General features: G+C 44.2%; 1 protein-coding gene across 9 annotated transcripts in view; it reads left to right on the top strand.

The window, feature by feature from the left end:
* Window positions 1-14,224, top strand: part of KIAA0319L (KIAA0319 like) — a 96,654-nt gene that overhangs the window by 67,893 nt on the left and 14,537 nt on the right. For all 9 annotated transcript variants that reach the window (XR_008293884.1, XR_008293888.1, XM_027059695.2 and 6 more), the window contains 8 exons: window positions 818-950; window positions 4,442-4,670; window positions 6,063-6,186; window positions 6,780-6,912; window positions 8,673-8,821; window positions 10,432-10,583; window positions 10,928-11,066; window positions 12,586-12,745. Coding sequence is in view for 7 of the 9 variants with exons in the window: in XM_027059695.2 (XP_026915496.2) it covers window positions 818-950; window positions 4,442-4,670; window positions 6,063-6,186; window positions 6,780-6,912; window positions 8,673-8,821; window positions 10,432-10,583; window positions 10,928-11,066; window positions 12,586-12,745 (1,219 nt within the window). In the remaining 2 variants the exon portion in view is untranslated. The remainder of the gene's footprint in view (window positions 1-817; window positions 951-4,441; window positions 4,671-6,062; window positions 6,187-6,779; window positions 6,913-8,672; window positions 8,822-10,431; window positions 10,584-10,927; window positions 11,067-12,585; window positions 12,746-14,224) is intronic.

The raw sequence follows: 14,224 nt of genomic DNA, 5'->3' as shown, positions 1-14,224 counted from the left end.
TATACAGTCTTTACGATAGCACATAATACACACTTTTATGTACAATGTTTGTTTCTGTAGGTTGGAGAATTTTTTGAGTTAGTACATGAAATAGTGTTTCATTTTTTTTTTCTCTTAATGATTACATAGCCTTCCATTACATGGCTGTATAATGTCGTCGTATGGCTATATACTTGTTTTCATTCAATCTCTGTTGATGACCATTAGGTTATTTTTGGTCTTTTGTTATTACAAAGAACGTTGCCATAAATAGTCTTGTAAGCGTGACATTTAACACATGTGCAAATATACCTGTAGGATAGAGTCCTCAAAGAGGAACTGCAAGGGCAAAGATAAATTGTGCTAAATTACTCTTTATGGAGAGGGTGCATCTCATAAGTCCACCATGACTTGCGAGAGGGCCTTGCCCCACACCATTACCCATAATATGTGTTATGAAACTTTGGTCTTTACCAGTCGGGTAGGTGAAAAATATAGTACTTGAAGTGTAATTTAAATGTGCATTTCTCTTATTTTAAGTGAGGCTGAGTATCTTTTCACGTGTTTGAGAATTTCTGATTTTCCTTTCTTCATACAGTAGCATTTTAACCAGAGATTGCCTGTGTTGGAGACCTTGGATAACTACGCAGTGGAATATTCATAGAGAGGCAGACTGACCCAATACTCCTAGGGAAGAAACACTCTGGAGAGATAGTTTGTAATTTCATGAAGCTTTCCTAGCCTCACATCTCTGGGTAGTTGCCCTAGTTTGTGTAAGCTGGATAAGTGCTGAGACCCAGTGCTTTCATGTTGTAACTGATGTTTCTTTATGGTCAAGAAAGCACTGATGATGATAAAATCGTCCAGTACCATTGGGAAGAACTTAAGGGACCTCTGAGAGAAGAGAAGATTTCTGAAGATACGGCCATATTAAAACTAAGTAAGCTCGTCCCTGGGAACTACACTTTCAGGTAAATTAGGATCCTTCAAGTTTACCTTAGGCTGTGTTTTTCCCTTGTGGGTTTTATGTTCCTCTAGGAGTAACTCTGACAGATATCAAAGTCATTGTAGATTTAGTTGATGATACAGCCTTCGGCTCGATTAGTTCTCTGAGTCCTGTGGTGATTGTGGTCACACCAATGATAAGTTTTTAGGGCAGATGTTCTTGCATAGTAGATCAGGACCCACCACAGTTAATCCTTCTCAAAGCTGCACCTGGCACATCTCCAAACATTTTTTTTTAGGATTTCTGTCATTAAGTGAAATGGCTCACCTTCCTTTGCCTTTTCTCAGGAAAAATCTAGAAGGAAACTACCTACTCCTATCTTGTCCCTTCCCTTTGGTAAATGTTCCCTCAACTTATGAGATCTCAAAATCTTTACTTTTGACTAGTGTTTTATTTCAATATGATTTCTAGGACCTTTATCTTTTGGGGCGTTTTGAGAGAATTTGATTCAAAGATAGTCCTGGGAACTAGTGTCGACTTTATAGGATGTTATTAATAAGAGTGTGAGGCTGACTCTAGAGTCATCCTCTTTATGTTTGCAAGACTTCTTGTATGTTACAGAGCACTTGTGAGTATCATACAAACATTGTATGTACATGATACCATCCTCATTTTACATCTGAGAAAAATGAGGCTCAGTGTATTTACTAACTTCTCTAGGGTCACACGTTTCAGCTAGGTTCTCTAACCCTCAGGTCAGGGCTCATTCTGTTCCACTCCTTGACTTGACCTGTACATATTTTGTTTATGGTTCATTGAATGCTCTACTCAATCTGTTGGAGTTCTGCCCATCCTTAGCGACCTGCTCAGTTTTCTACGAGTCCTGAGACTCCTCCAAGAGGAGAGAATATGTCTCTCCCCGGAACTGTTGCACTTGGTGCCTCTATGTGGCACCTACCGTGGTGCAATAGTTCATTCATGGGTGTCTGTCTTCCCCACTGGATCTGCGATGAGTCAAGTTTTAGACACTACCAGAGGCACAGTGATAAATGTCCTAGCACAACACCTGCCATGTAAATAAATAGGACTTAGCACTCTCATTGACTCAAGACCAGATGGTTGAAAGGCAGCTGCCATTCAACAGGGTTGGAACCTTCTCATTGGCTTAAAATGAAAATGTGAGTTGGTTTTTACCTTAGATTTCTAATATAGGAGCTTTAGCATTTATGAAATTTAGCTTGGGCCAGGTTGATCTTTTTTAAAAAGTAACAATAATAGCTACTATTTCTTGAACAATTATTGTGAGTACTGTTCTGAGCTCTTCCCATGCAGTAGCTCATTTAATCCTATTATTTTGTAGATTAAGAAATTTAGGCACAGAGAAGTTAAGTAACTTGCCCAGGGTCACACAGGCAGTAGGACTCGGGTCTGCACTTTTAACCACAGTATTTGGGTGGATGCAGTGTTGGGGGTGATTCTTTTTTTTTCTAACCTTCAATCTGTGAAATGATGAGGGTTTGATTAGCATTAAGATCCAGTCTGTTTGGTTCCACTCACCTTTCCTTCTCCCCTATGTTCATATGGCAGTGGCCTCTTTCCCTGGCCCTGTAGTCAGCTGCTAATTGGGTCCAGTATCCTTGCATAGAAGCCCGGGACTGTTTGAGGTGAAAGAATAACGGGTAGCTGCCCTTTGCCATTTGTCTGTAACTTACTTTTGTTCTGAAATAGGAGACAAATAGGATATGTTTAAAACAAAACAAAACAAAACAAAACAAAAAATGTGAAAACAACAAGGAAACTGGAAAAAGAGGAAAGATTCTGTGGATTTTTCTTTTTTGAGATGTTTGTTGATTTGCACATGTCTGTTTGTCTGATGTTTTTGTGCTTTTCTTCTAAAAGCCTCTAATACCAAAACTCCCCTTCAGGCCATGGGTAGAAGGTGAGGCTGTGGGGCATAGCCCCACAGGTGTCTGGCCCTGTCTGTGGCTGGCAGTGAGATTTAAACAAACGACATGTCTTTTCGATGCTTTTCCTCTTTCTGTCAGCAAAATGGAAGGAACCCAAACCTCCTTGCTTGCTTATGCTCACATTTGGAGGTGGCAAGAGAAGCTTTAGGCTGTTCAGCTGGAAGGCATCATTTAGGTAAAAGCCTGCTCTTATAAATGAACATTTTTTTTTTCTCTTGCAAATCCTATTTCACACTGGCACAAACTGTGGGGCTGTCGCGTAGGAGAATTCATTTGCATCTCGGGCGCCTGTCTTGCCAGAGCCAGCCCTCCTGGTCCATCCTCGAGGTTGTCCGCCCGGGGCACCCCTTCTTGTAATGTGTGCACAGAGGAGGGCCTGCTGCAGTCAGCTTGCTCTACTTACTGGGATGCCTCTAAGCCCCACAGCTTCAGGGGCCAGGGATTATCTGTTCTTTTTATTTATTTATTTTTATTTATTTTTTATTTGTTTTTTTTTTAATTTTATTTTTTAAAATTTACATCCAAATTAGTTAGCATATAGTGCAGCAATGATTTCAGGAGTAGATTCCTTAATGCCCCTTACCCATTTAGCCCATCCCCCCTCCCCCACCCCTCTAGTAACCCTCTGTTTGTTCTCCATATTTGAGTCTCTTATGTTTTGTCCCCCTCCCTGCTTTTATATTATTTTTGTTTCCCTTCCCTTATGTTCATTTGTTTTGTCTCTTAAAGTCCTCATATGAGTGAAGTCATGATTTTTGTCTTTCTCTGACTAATTTCACTTAGCATAATACCCTCCAGTTACATTCACGTAGTTGCAAAGGCAAGATTTCATTCTTTTTGATTGCCGAGTAGTACTTCTTGTGTATATATACCACATCTTCTTTATCCATTCATCCATCGATGGACATTTGGGCTCTTTCCATACTTTGGCTATTGTTGATAGTGCTGCTGTGAACATGGGGGTGCATGTGTCCCTTCGAAACAGCACACCTGTAAGGGATTATCTGTTCTTAAAGCTTGGTTTCTGGGCTTTGCAGTCACAGAACTGGGCTTGCACCTTGGCCCACTGTACAGCCCTGGGGAGATGACTCAGCCTCTCTCAGCTTCCCGTAAAGTGAGATTAAGGATGCCTGCTCTTGACGGTTGTTGTGTGGGCCAGACCAGACAATGCTCGTGAAGGCCCGAGCACACAGAACACACAGTGTGGGCAGTGGGCCAGAACAGTGCTGGTGACATACTGCCTGGATTCAGGTCCTGACTCTCTCTGCCTCAGTCTCCTTGTCTATGTGAGGAGTAAAATGAGGATAGTACTTCATAGAGCTGTTGTGAGGATTTAGTGAGATAGAAGGCACCTGGAACAGTGCCTGGGACTCAGTCAGTGTTAGCATTTAGTATTATTCTGTCTTTGTAAGAAGAATGGGTAAAGATTTGGTTACCATTTGGTACCCCTGCTGCCTTGGTATTTCTTGGCCTCAGTTTTCAGCCTTCTCAGATACATTCCTCTTCCTTAAGCCCATCCCTGACTGCACTGCTTTCTCTGCCCTGATAGCTTGACTGTAGTAGACTCTGATGGAGCAACCAGCTCTACCACTGCGAGCCTGACAGTGAACAAAGCTGTGGATTATCCCCCTGTGGCCAATGCGGGCCCCAACCAAGTGATCACCCTGCCCCAAAACTCCATCATCCTCTTTGGGAACCAGAGCACCGATGATCATGGCATCACCAGCTATGAGTGGTCACTCAGCCCAAGCAGCAAGGGGAAAGTGGTGGAGATGCAGGTAGGAGGGAGCGGCTTCTGCCTTCTCTTGCCCAGGGGAGTCAGAGCTCCTAGGCTGGCTGCCCTACGGAGGCTTCTTTTTGCCCCATTGTAATTACCAAAGTCAGATTTATATAGAACATTGAAGGTTAGAATTAAAAAAAAAAAAAAAACTTAGAAAATTTAAGGGGCCTTTAATGAACACATTAGCAAAATCTTTGTCTTTAGTGTTTAGTATTAGAGAAAAAGATGAGATGAAAAAGGGGAGCTGTTCTAGAACAGTTCCAGAGAGTCAGTCTACTCTGATGCTACAAGGGTGCAGATCTTAATGAGCTCTGCCACAGATTGGAGTAGCCTGCCTGGCTAGATGGTGAGCATCTTCTCTCGGGAGATATTTAAGAAGAGACTAGATCTGTCACCAGGCAGGTAACGTAAGTAAAACTGAATAGGGCCTTTGGCTAATCATACAACATAACCCCTGACTGAGGTGGCCATCTGTGCCTCAGGTCCAGCTGGTTGTTGCCACATGGAAATATGCTCTCATATATTCCTAGATAGACCAGCTTTTCAAGAGAAAATGGAATTCTAGACCTTTATGTGAAAATTTCCAACTTTCGGGGTGCTTGGCTGGCTGCTGTCACTGAAGCATGGGACTCTTGGCCTTGGGGTTGTGAGTTTGAGCCCCACATTCAGTGTACAGATTGCTTAAAAATAAAATCTTAAAAAAATTAAAAAAAAAAGAAAATTTCCAACTTCTAAGACACTGCAGGCCAAACACAACGCCTGCAAGCTAGATTCAGCCCAGAGGCTGCCAGGTTTTGCTCACTCTTCTAGAGGAAGTTCCTGCATTGCCCTAAATTGGGTATAATGTTCCTTCTGACACTGTGTTTCCAAATCGGAGGCATGACTTAAAGCTCACATTTCACCTGGCTTTTGTTTAGATATGATGTTCGGTTTCTCTGCTGCTGTAGCATCTGCACGAACCTGCAAGGGGACAGCATGGCATTGCATAACCTCTTGAGTTGCCATGTTTTACTGAGGCAGCTTTGTTCTGATGACTGAGTGGCCTCAGCAGGAAGAACATGGTTTTAAAAGCATGTTGTTTTATTATATGCTCATGGCCTTCTTTCTGGCTTGGGTCATAAAGACTGATGATCTTGGTTATCTGTGCACAGTTTCCTGTACTCCTTTCCCTGGGGAGAGCTCTGACTTTATTTGAAAGTGCTGCTGTCAGGGAAGGTTGTTCCCTTGAAACGGGAACCTTTTACTTTCAACGGGATGTCCCACAGTGTTTGATGCTGCACTCACTAGCTTTAGAGAACTGGGTGCATCATTTAGACCAGAGTAGGACTTACTGTATGATGTTGTGATTCTGGGAGTCTGCTTTTCCACTTGTCTGTATTTATACATCCAGGGTGTTAGAACACCAACCCTGCAGCTCTCTGCCATGCAAGAAGGAGACTACACTTACCAGCTCACAGTGACTGACACGATAGGACAGCAGGCCACTGCTCAAGTGACTGTTATTGTGCAGCCTGGTAAGTTCCAACCTTGTAGCGCAGACTCCTCTGTTGGCTGGTCCTTTGAACCATAGGGGAGAAGAGGGTTTGGGTTCTGAGCTACACAGCAGTAGTGGGAGGCACCAGTCCACGGGGACCCTGGCAACTTCACTTGTCCGTTCCAAGTGCTTTCTTCAGAGCTAGAGAGAAAGAGTACTTCACAGCCTCAGCTTGTGCCCTTGCCTTTGGCTAGTCATCGTGCCTTCGAGGGGACCTAGCAGATAGAGTCTCTGTTATCCCAAAACCTACCACGTCCTGTAAGGGATAGCTTAAAGCCCACTTCCTCAAGAAAGCCCTATCTTATCACTCAGACTCTTTCATTTGAACTCCCATAGTATTACATTTCAAATTTAGCATGGCATTACAACTTTGTTATGTTCTGCCATGTTCTTTCAGAATAGTTTTATATCTTTCAGTCTTATATTCATCATGAGCTCCCTGACCCACAATATCTGATTGTTCTCTGGGCAGAGAGGCAGAGTCCTGATGGCTTCCAGAACATATGTCCCGGTGGCTCCTCTCTTTTCCCAGCAACACTACCTTCTTTTGACCTCTGTGTCTCTGTCTTCTAGAAAACAACAAGCCTCCACAAGCAGATGCAGGCCCGGATAAGGAGCTGACCCTTCCTGTGGACAGCACAACCCTGGATGGCAGCAAAAGCTCAGATGATCAGAAAATTATCTCATATCTCTGGGAGAAAACACAGTGAGTATTGACACAAAACCCTTATTTATGCAGCCTCCAGACCTTTGAAGAACAAAATGTCACTTGCTTTTAAGAGTTCACTTGTTCTTACTGGCTTATCCAAGGGGGCAACGGGGGTGGCTTGGTGACTGAGAAAGAAACGTTAGCAATCTAAACTAACTCTTAAGAAAATGATATAACATAATTTTTGTAAGAAAAAAGTATGCTTATCATCAGCTAGTCCCCAGTTAGTACTTTGTGGTCCTGGTGCTTTTACAGGTACAATCCATCTGCCGAAATGCATAGTTTAATTACACTTGAGAGGCGGGATGGAAGGGGTAATGGAGCAGAAAAATACTGTCGCTCAAAATTAACTGGGTAAGGCTGGCAGTGTGGATAGGGCAGAGCAGCTATTAAAGAGAACTGAAAATTCATCTGCACAATGAAAGCATTACTCTGTTATTGTTTCCTTAAAGACATCATTTACCAATTATGTTAGTGAGAGGCCAAAGGCACTAACCAAAATAATACTAATTAAGCTGGAATTACCTAATCGAACCATTTCTGGTTCTCACAGTTTCTTTCAGCTCCTTTAAACCATAACAAATGGAACTCAGATTGTATGCAGGATCCCACAGAAAGCAAAGGAATTCCAAGGAAGAGTTAAAAAGCATTCTTAGTTTCTAAAGGTAGCAACTAAGGACAGACTGAGTTTTTTTTTTTGTTTTTGTTGCTGACTAGGGCATTCAAAATGGGTGGGAAGGGGCTATAATTTGACTATAGAAACCACTGGACTTTACAATTGGTGAGTTGGATTCTAGAAATTCATTTCCTCAGCTCTTGTCTATTGTGGAGAACCTAATCCTCCTCAGCCCAGTGTGTTTGCGTCGTAACTGTTAAAGACAGCTGATAAACCTTCATTTGAGTAGAATTCGTATAGCAGAAATAGTGCTTAGAGTAACTTCTTGGAGGAGAGTCTGTTTTAGGAGGGATGACTAGGGCCAGAGATTATATGTTTAAACAGCAAAATAAAGCAAAAACCTGGAAGACTGCAGATTTCTTTGGTCATCTCTTAATTTTAAACAAAGCTCTCTGGGGCGTTCTGCTCCTTGAACAGAAGGGCTCTCTGGTATGTGCAGAGTTGTGCCTGGATGTTGGCACAGAGCTCACTCTCCGGCTGCAGGCTGCTATTGTGAGGCCACAGGGGAGAAAGAAGGATGCAGGGTGTCCTGGGGCCTCTGTGGCCCCTGTCTGGGAGCTCTGCTTCAGAGCTGCTAAGAAGAGGATGGTTTTGCTGAGAGTTCCTCTGCAGCTTTGGCCCATTTCCTTTCCTTGACTTTTCAGTGGGAGGGAGTTTGGCATATGATTAAGAAACGCATTTTGCTTCTTTGCTGGCAAGAGCTGAACCAACTACTGGGCCAGAAATGCTTTTCAGAAACATCACTCTGAAATCGTTCTTTTGATCAGGGACCTGCTCAGAGCGCTTTCTTCCTTTTACAAACTGGAATAGCAGAGTTTGAATGTTCTAGAAACTCATAAAAAGGATAAGGCTAGATGTGTTTGAAAGCTGGTGAATGGAATTTTCTGATCAGCAGGTAGCTGTATTTTGGTGCCAAATGACACTCTGTCCAGATGTAATATTTTTAAACATGTCCTCGCAAGGTCTGGGAAACAATAGTTTGTGCATCAGCTGAGGCAGTAATTGTCTGCTCCTGCTGAGTCAGGGATGGAAGAACAGCAGACAGGTACAACTCTACCCTTTGGTTTCCATCTTTGTCCAGGGGACCCGATGGGGTGCAGCTCGAGAATGCTAACAGCAGTGTCGCCACTGTGACAGGGCTACAAGTAGGAACCTACGTGTTTACCTTGACCGTCAAAGATGAGAGGAACCTGCAAAGCCAAAGTTCTGTGAATGTCATTGTCAAAGAAGGTACCTCCCTGTCTTGGGTTGGTGCAGCCTCTGGGTGAGATAACTGAGGAATCAGGCATCTCTTTTTTGGCTGCAGAAACTGATGAGAGACAAGGGGTGGGGGATAAGTTGGGGGAAAGGGCAGCTGTTATGAACTTTTTTTCTTTTTAATGTTTATTTTTGAGAGATAGGGGAGGAGGGGCAGAGAGAGAGGGGGAGACAGAGGATCCGAAGCAGGCTCTGTGCTGACAGCAGAGAGCCCGATGTAGGGCTCGAACTCACAAATCATGAGATCATGACCTGAGCCGATGTTGGAAGCTTAACTGACTGAGCCACCCAGGGGCTCCTGTTATGTGCTTTTCTAAAACAACCTTTAATTGGGAGTGCCTATAAGGTGACTTTTAATTTCTTGTCACCCTTCCCCTGCCTTCCTTCTCAACTGAATAGGGAAAGAATTAGGTTTTTTTCCTTTGCATTTTTATTTTGCCTCTGCTGCTGAGACCTGGGGTTTCTGTGACTCTCCTGCTAGCTGCAGTGACACCTGCTGTCAGACCTTAGAATGACTGGCCTGCACTGTAGTTTGCTCTGCTCCTCCTGTGAGCCAGCTGAGGCCAACTTGAGGCGAGCATTGATTGGCTTGCTCTGGTTTGCAGGCACGTGACCCGTGATGGCCTTGGGAGAGGGCTGTAAGCTGATGGGAGATGCGCAGGTGGCCTCCAGCTACAATATCTTGAGCTCAGTAGAGAATACACACCTGAGTAAACAAAGCTGCGGGGCGGGGGGGGGGGGGGGGGGGGGGGGGGTGGCGCAGGAGAAGAGAGGTCTTTTTTTCCTTTTTCTCTATTAGAGTATTAAGGAAAGAATAAAAGAAGATGTTCAGAAAATAACATTTTAGGCCATACTGTAAAGAGAATTTGTGGTATCAGCAGCATGAAACCTAACCTCCAGGTCTTTAAACCAGTTTGGGCCTTTGTTTCCAATCATCATGCGCTTCCCTAGCAAAGAGATGGAATCCTTCCAGGGGAAGCTGCTAGGAGGACACAGAAGAAAACTATGCTTGTTCCCTCTGCTGTATGGTGTCAGAAGAATGTCACTCTGGGCGGACTGGAGTCTCAGGACCTGTGACACTGGTGGCTTCAAATTTATACTATTAATCATGAGCTCTCTGGCTCTGCCTGGGTTTTATTTAGCATGGAGAGAGGGGAACTGAAGCCTGGTCTTCACTGGGTCCTAACCCCCAACTAACTAAAAGTTGGTTTATTGTCAAAAAATTCTACTACACTGTTAGTTGCTGGCATGGATAGGCAATTAAAACAGTTTTCCATTTAAGATGCTTTTTTTTTTTTTTTAAGTTTATTTATCTTGAGAGAGAGAGAGCATGAGTGGGGAGGGACAGAGAAAGACAGAGAGAGAATCCCAAGCAGACTCCATGACAGGCTCGATGTGGGGCTCAATCTCACGAACCGTGAAATCATTACCTGAGCTGAAACCATGAGTCGGATGCTTAACCAAGTAATCTACCCAGGTGCCCCTTAAAATGCTTTTGATGTTAATTTCCCCATTAGCATCATGAAGAAGCATTCTTTCTTTTCCAGAATGTTATGTCATTTCATTGATGTCTCTTTGGTTAGAAATGAACAAACCACCTGTAGCCAAGATAACTGGGAGTGTGGTGATTACCTTGCCCACGGACACAGCAGAACTGGATGGCTCCAAGTCCTCAGATGATAAGGCAATAGTCAGCTACCTCTGGACCCGAGATGAGGGGAGCCCAGCGGCAGGGGTAAGTGCCAGGAACTAGAGAGCTATATGGGGTCAAGGTGGTGAGATGGGGAGAGGAGGCTGAGCCAAACATTCCAGTATCTGTTTTAACCAAGGGGTCTTGTGTCAAACCTGGATTGCCCTCTGAAATCCAAGGATCCTGAATGACTTTCCTAGGGTCACTCTGCAAGTTAGTATGGCACAGAATATGTTCCTCTGCCCTGATCTTGGCAGCTGTGGGCTTCAGAGCTGTTACAAAAGCAGGAGCTTCCCAGAGGGGGCCTAGTCCTAACAGAAGCAGTACCTGACCCCAAGAAAGGAGTGTGGTCTTGCTCTGCAACGTAGCCATGTTGTTCAACTCCATAGGAGGTGCTGAATCACTCTGACCACCACCCGATCCTCTTTCTTTCCAACCTGGTTGAGGGCACCTACACATTTCACCTGCATGTGACTGATGCGAAGGGGGAAAGTGACACAGACCGGACCACCGTGGAGGTGAAGCCTGGTGAGTTCATCTGGCGCTGGGACTGGGTGGGACTGCCGGCTCAGCCCAGCAGGACCTCAGTCCTGGGACCCCTTCTGCCCAGCAAGAACAGAGCCAAGTGGCAAAGCCAGCTTCTAAACACTCTAGAAACCCCAAGCTGAAAAATCCGTGGAGACTCTGTTCCAGCAGTATCCCTCCTACCCATACAGGAGTTAGTGTGGATCCCTGCTCCCCAACTCATCTCAGATGGAGAAACTAAAACTCAGAGAGGGCAGGGCTTGCTCAGCGTCACACAGCAGTTGTGTCAGAGCCAGGCCTTTGTGCCCCTAGTCCAGCACTGCCTACTCACCACGTGACAGATGAGAGAGGGCTCTGGGTGCTTCGGGAATCTGAGCAGAGAAATAACTTGAGTCATGATGCCTCATCAGCACACAGCTGCAGAAAACAATTTATTTTTATAAGTTGAGCCTCAGGCTTTATCTGACAATCCAAGGAAGGTGAAGTAACTGATGTCCTTTACATTTTTCAGATTTATAGAGATAAAATTTCTTTCTTCCATAGAACTATATTTTTATTTTGCTTTGAGGCTAGATTAGTATTAGGGAGGAAATGAGTGTGGGGTGGGGTAGAGCTTTATAAATTCCTGAGCATCTGATATGAAGGTATTAACTTTAAATCTACTCTTGTTTATATAGGCCAAGCTCATGTACAGTTATCTTAGATGGGAAAGGATCTTGGCAGGTCTTCCAGTCCTTGTCCTACCTCTATGAAGGACAACAGCCAAGACACTGTAAAGTCTCTTCTGTGTTTAAAATCAGATCACAGATAGTCTACTAATTATGTAAATGATACATCAGAACAGGCAAATGGTACATCCAATTATGGGAATAAGGTATTGTGATTAATCACTTAACTTCCAAGTGTAGCACAGCCTCTAGGACACAGAAATGAAGGACAGTGGTCTCACAGTTCTAGAGCCGTAAAAATATTGTGCAGCTGTGATATTGCTCTAAAGTGAAGTCCTTGTTTCTTGGCTGCCTGGAAATTTTTTGTTTACTGTTTTCAAACCTGTAGGGCTGATGTATTTCCAGGATCAATAAGATTGTTGAGATGGACATTTTCCCTCCCATTGTTGTAGACAGAGCACAGCAAGGCACTGAAAGTCAGACACAGATCAGGAGAGATTGTACATATCCCCCACTTGGCCTGGAGAGCTCAGCAAAGCCAGCTGGGCAGAAGCTTTGAGAACAGACCTCGAAGTGTTCTTCTTTCCCACTCCCTTCACCAAACCCCTAGCCTCCCTGTTATGGCCTGATCCCCAGCACACGTGTGGTAATTGTCAGGTTGGTATAGAGCTCTCCACACCAGCCCCAGACCGCATTAGTAGCAATTAAGTATGGTCCCTTTCCATTTGCAGGAGGTCAGTTGCATTCCTGAATGCTCTCACTACTTTTTCTCCTGTGCCAGAACAGACACACAATGGCAGGTCTGTGTTAACTCTCCTACTTCCAAAGCCATGACTGATCCACATGCTTTCCAGATCCCAGGAAAAACAACCTGGTGGAGATCATCTTGGATGTCAACGTCAGTCAGCTAACTGAGAGGCTGAAGGGGATGTTCATCCGCCAGATTGGGGTCCTCCTGGGGGTGCTGGATTCCGACATCATTGTGCAAAAGATTCAGCCGTACACGGAGCAGAGGTAGCTGGGCAATGAATGGGGGGAGAAAAGGAAAGACCAGGGGCCCCCTGGGCTTGTTGATTGAGCTAAGAAATAGTGTGGGTAGATAGAGAGGGTGGGCTCTCTGACCAAGAACCACTCATGGTGTCTATTTCTTTAATGAAATTTTCTCTTCTAGTACAGGTCACATAGTCTGTACTAGATACTGCAGCAGGGTACCAGGGTACAAGGTCAGAAGAGGTCCTTTATCTTGAAGGCCATAGTCTCATAGGGAAAATAATCAAGATGAGTATGTAACATCAGTACAGGGTGAATTTGACAGAATGTGTGGGTGTCATGGAGACACACAGAGGCAAGGCCAATGAATTCTTCCAGAGGAGCTGGGGCAGGGTGTGATCCAAAGATCTTCCAGAAGAAGTAAAACTTACATTGAGCAAGCATAGAAGGACTAGGAGGAAATTCATAATAGCTGAAAAGTATGAGCCATGATCCTGTGGTATGAAAGTACAGAGTTCTCTCTGGAGGAAGTCATATGGTTCAGAGCACTTACCAGGCCCAGGACATGGTGGAAGATAAGACTGGCTGTGTAGATGGAGAATAGTCATGAGCAAGTCAGGGAGTTTAGTTTTAATAGTTTGGGAAGGGGGGGATTCAAGTTAGATTCCTTTATGTGTGTGAAGTTTTTGTTTGTTTTGTTTTTGGAGCAAGGAAATTAGAAATTGTTTTTGTTTTTGTTTTTGTTTTTTTTTCAAGGAAGACCCCCTAGTGTGGAGGCTAGACCAAAATAGAGAGATGCAGAGAGAGAGAGAGACAGACACTGAAGGCTGGGGAACCAACCAGGAAGCTTTTGAACTAGTCTTAGTAAAAAAGTGATAAACCTAAGTTAAGGTAGTGGCAATGGAATGACAGAAGAGAGAAATGAAAAGAAAATAGAGGCAGATCAGCAGGACTTAGTAATTCTTTGGAATGAAGGGGAATGAGGCATCAAACATGAGGCTTTAGGTTTTGATGCCTGGATAGATGGTGAATGCCATTAACTGAGATTACGGATACAGAAGGAACCAGTTTCAAAGAAAAGATAACAGTTTTGACTGTTGAATTTAGGGTGTCTCATGGGTTACGTGGAGAGAGATTTCATCAGACAGTGGCAAATACGGGTTGGAACTTGGGGCAGAAGGAAAAGCCGAAGATAGGGAATCACTGCATACAGGCAGGAATCAAAGCTGGAAGGACAGATGAGTCCCACTGGGGGTAATGTCCAGCACTCTGGAGAACCCCAGTATTTAAGGATGAGGCAAGGAGAAAAGAGCCAGCAAAGGAAACTAGGAAGCAATAGTAGAGAAGTGAGTGAAAAAGCAGGTGGGAGTGGTCTGCTGGAAGTTAAGAGGCGGCTGGCAGCTAGGGGCTGCCAGGGGATTCAGATGCCACAGAGGAAGAGTATGGTGAGGACACAGGTTTTGGCTTTATGATTAGATCGTCAGGACTACAGTGAGAGCATTT

Source organism: Acinonyx jubatus, chromosome C1 (assembly GCF_027475565.1).
Source record: "Acinonyx jubatus isolate Ajub_Pintada_27869175 chromosome C1, VMU_Ajub_asm_v1.0, whole genome shotgun sequence".
Classification (NCBI taxonomy): Eukaryota; Metazoa; Chordata; class Mammalia; order Carnivora; family Felidae; genus Acinonyx; species Acinonyx jubatus.
The sequence above is the reverse complement of the archived record's forward strand: the minus strand, read 5'-3'. Positions and strand labels throughout refer to the sequence as shown.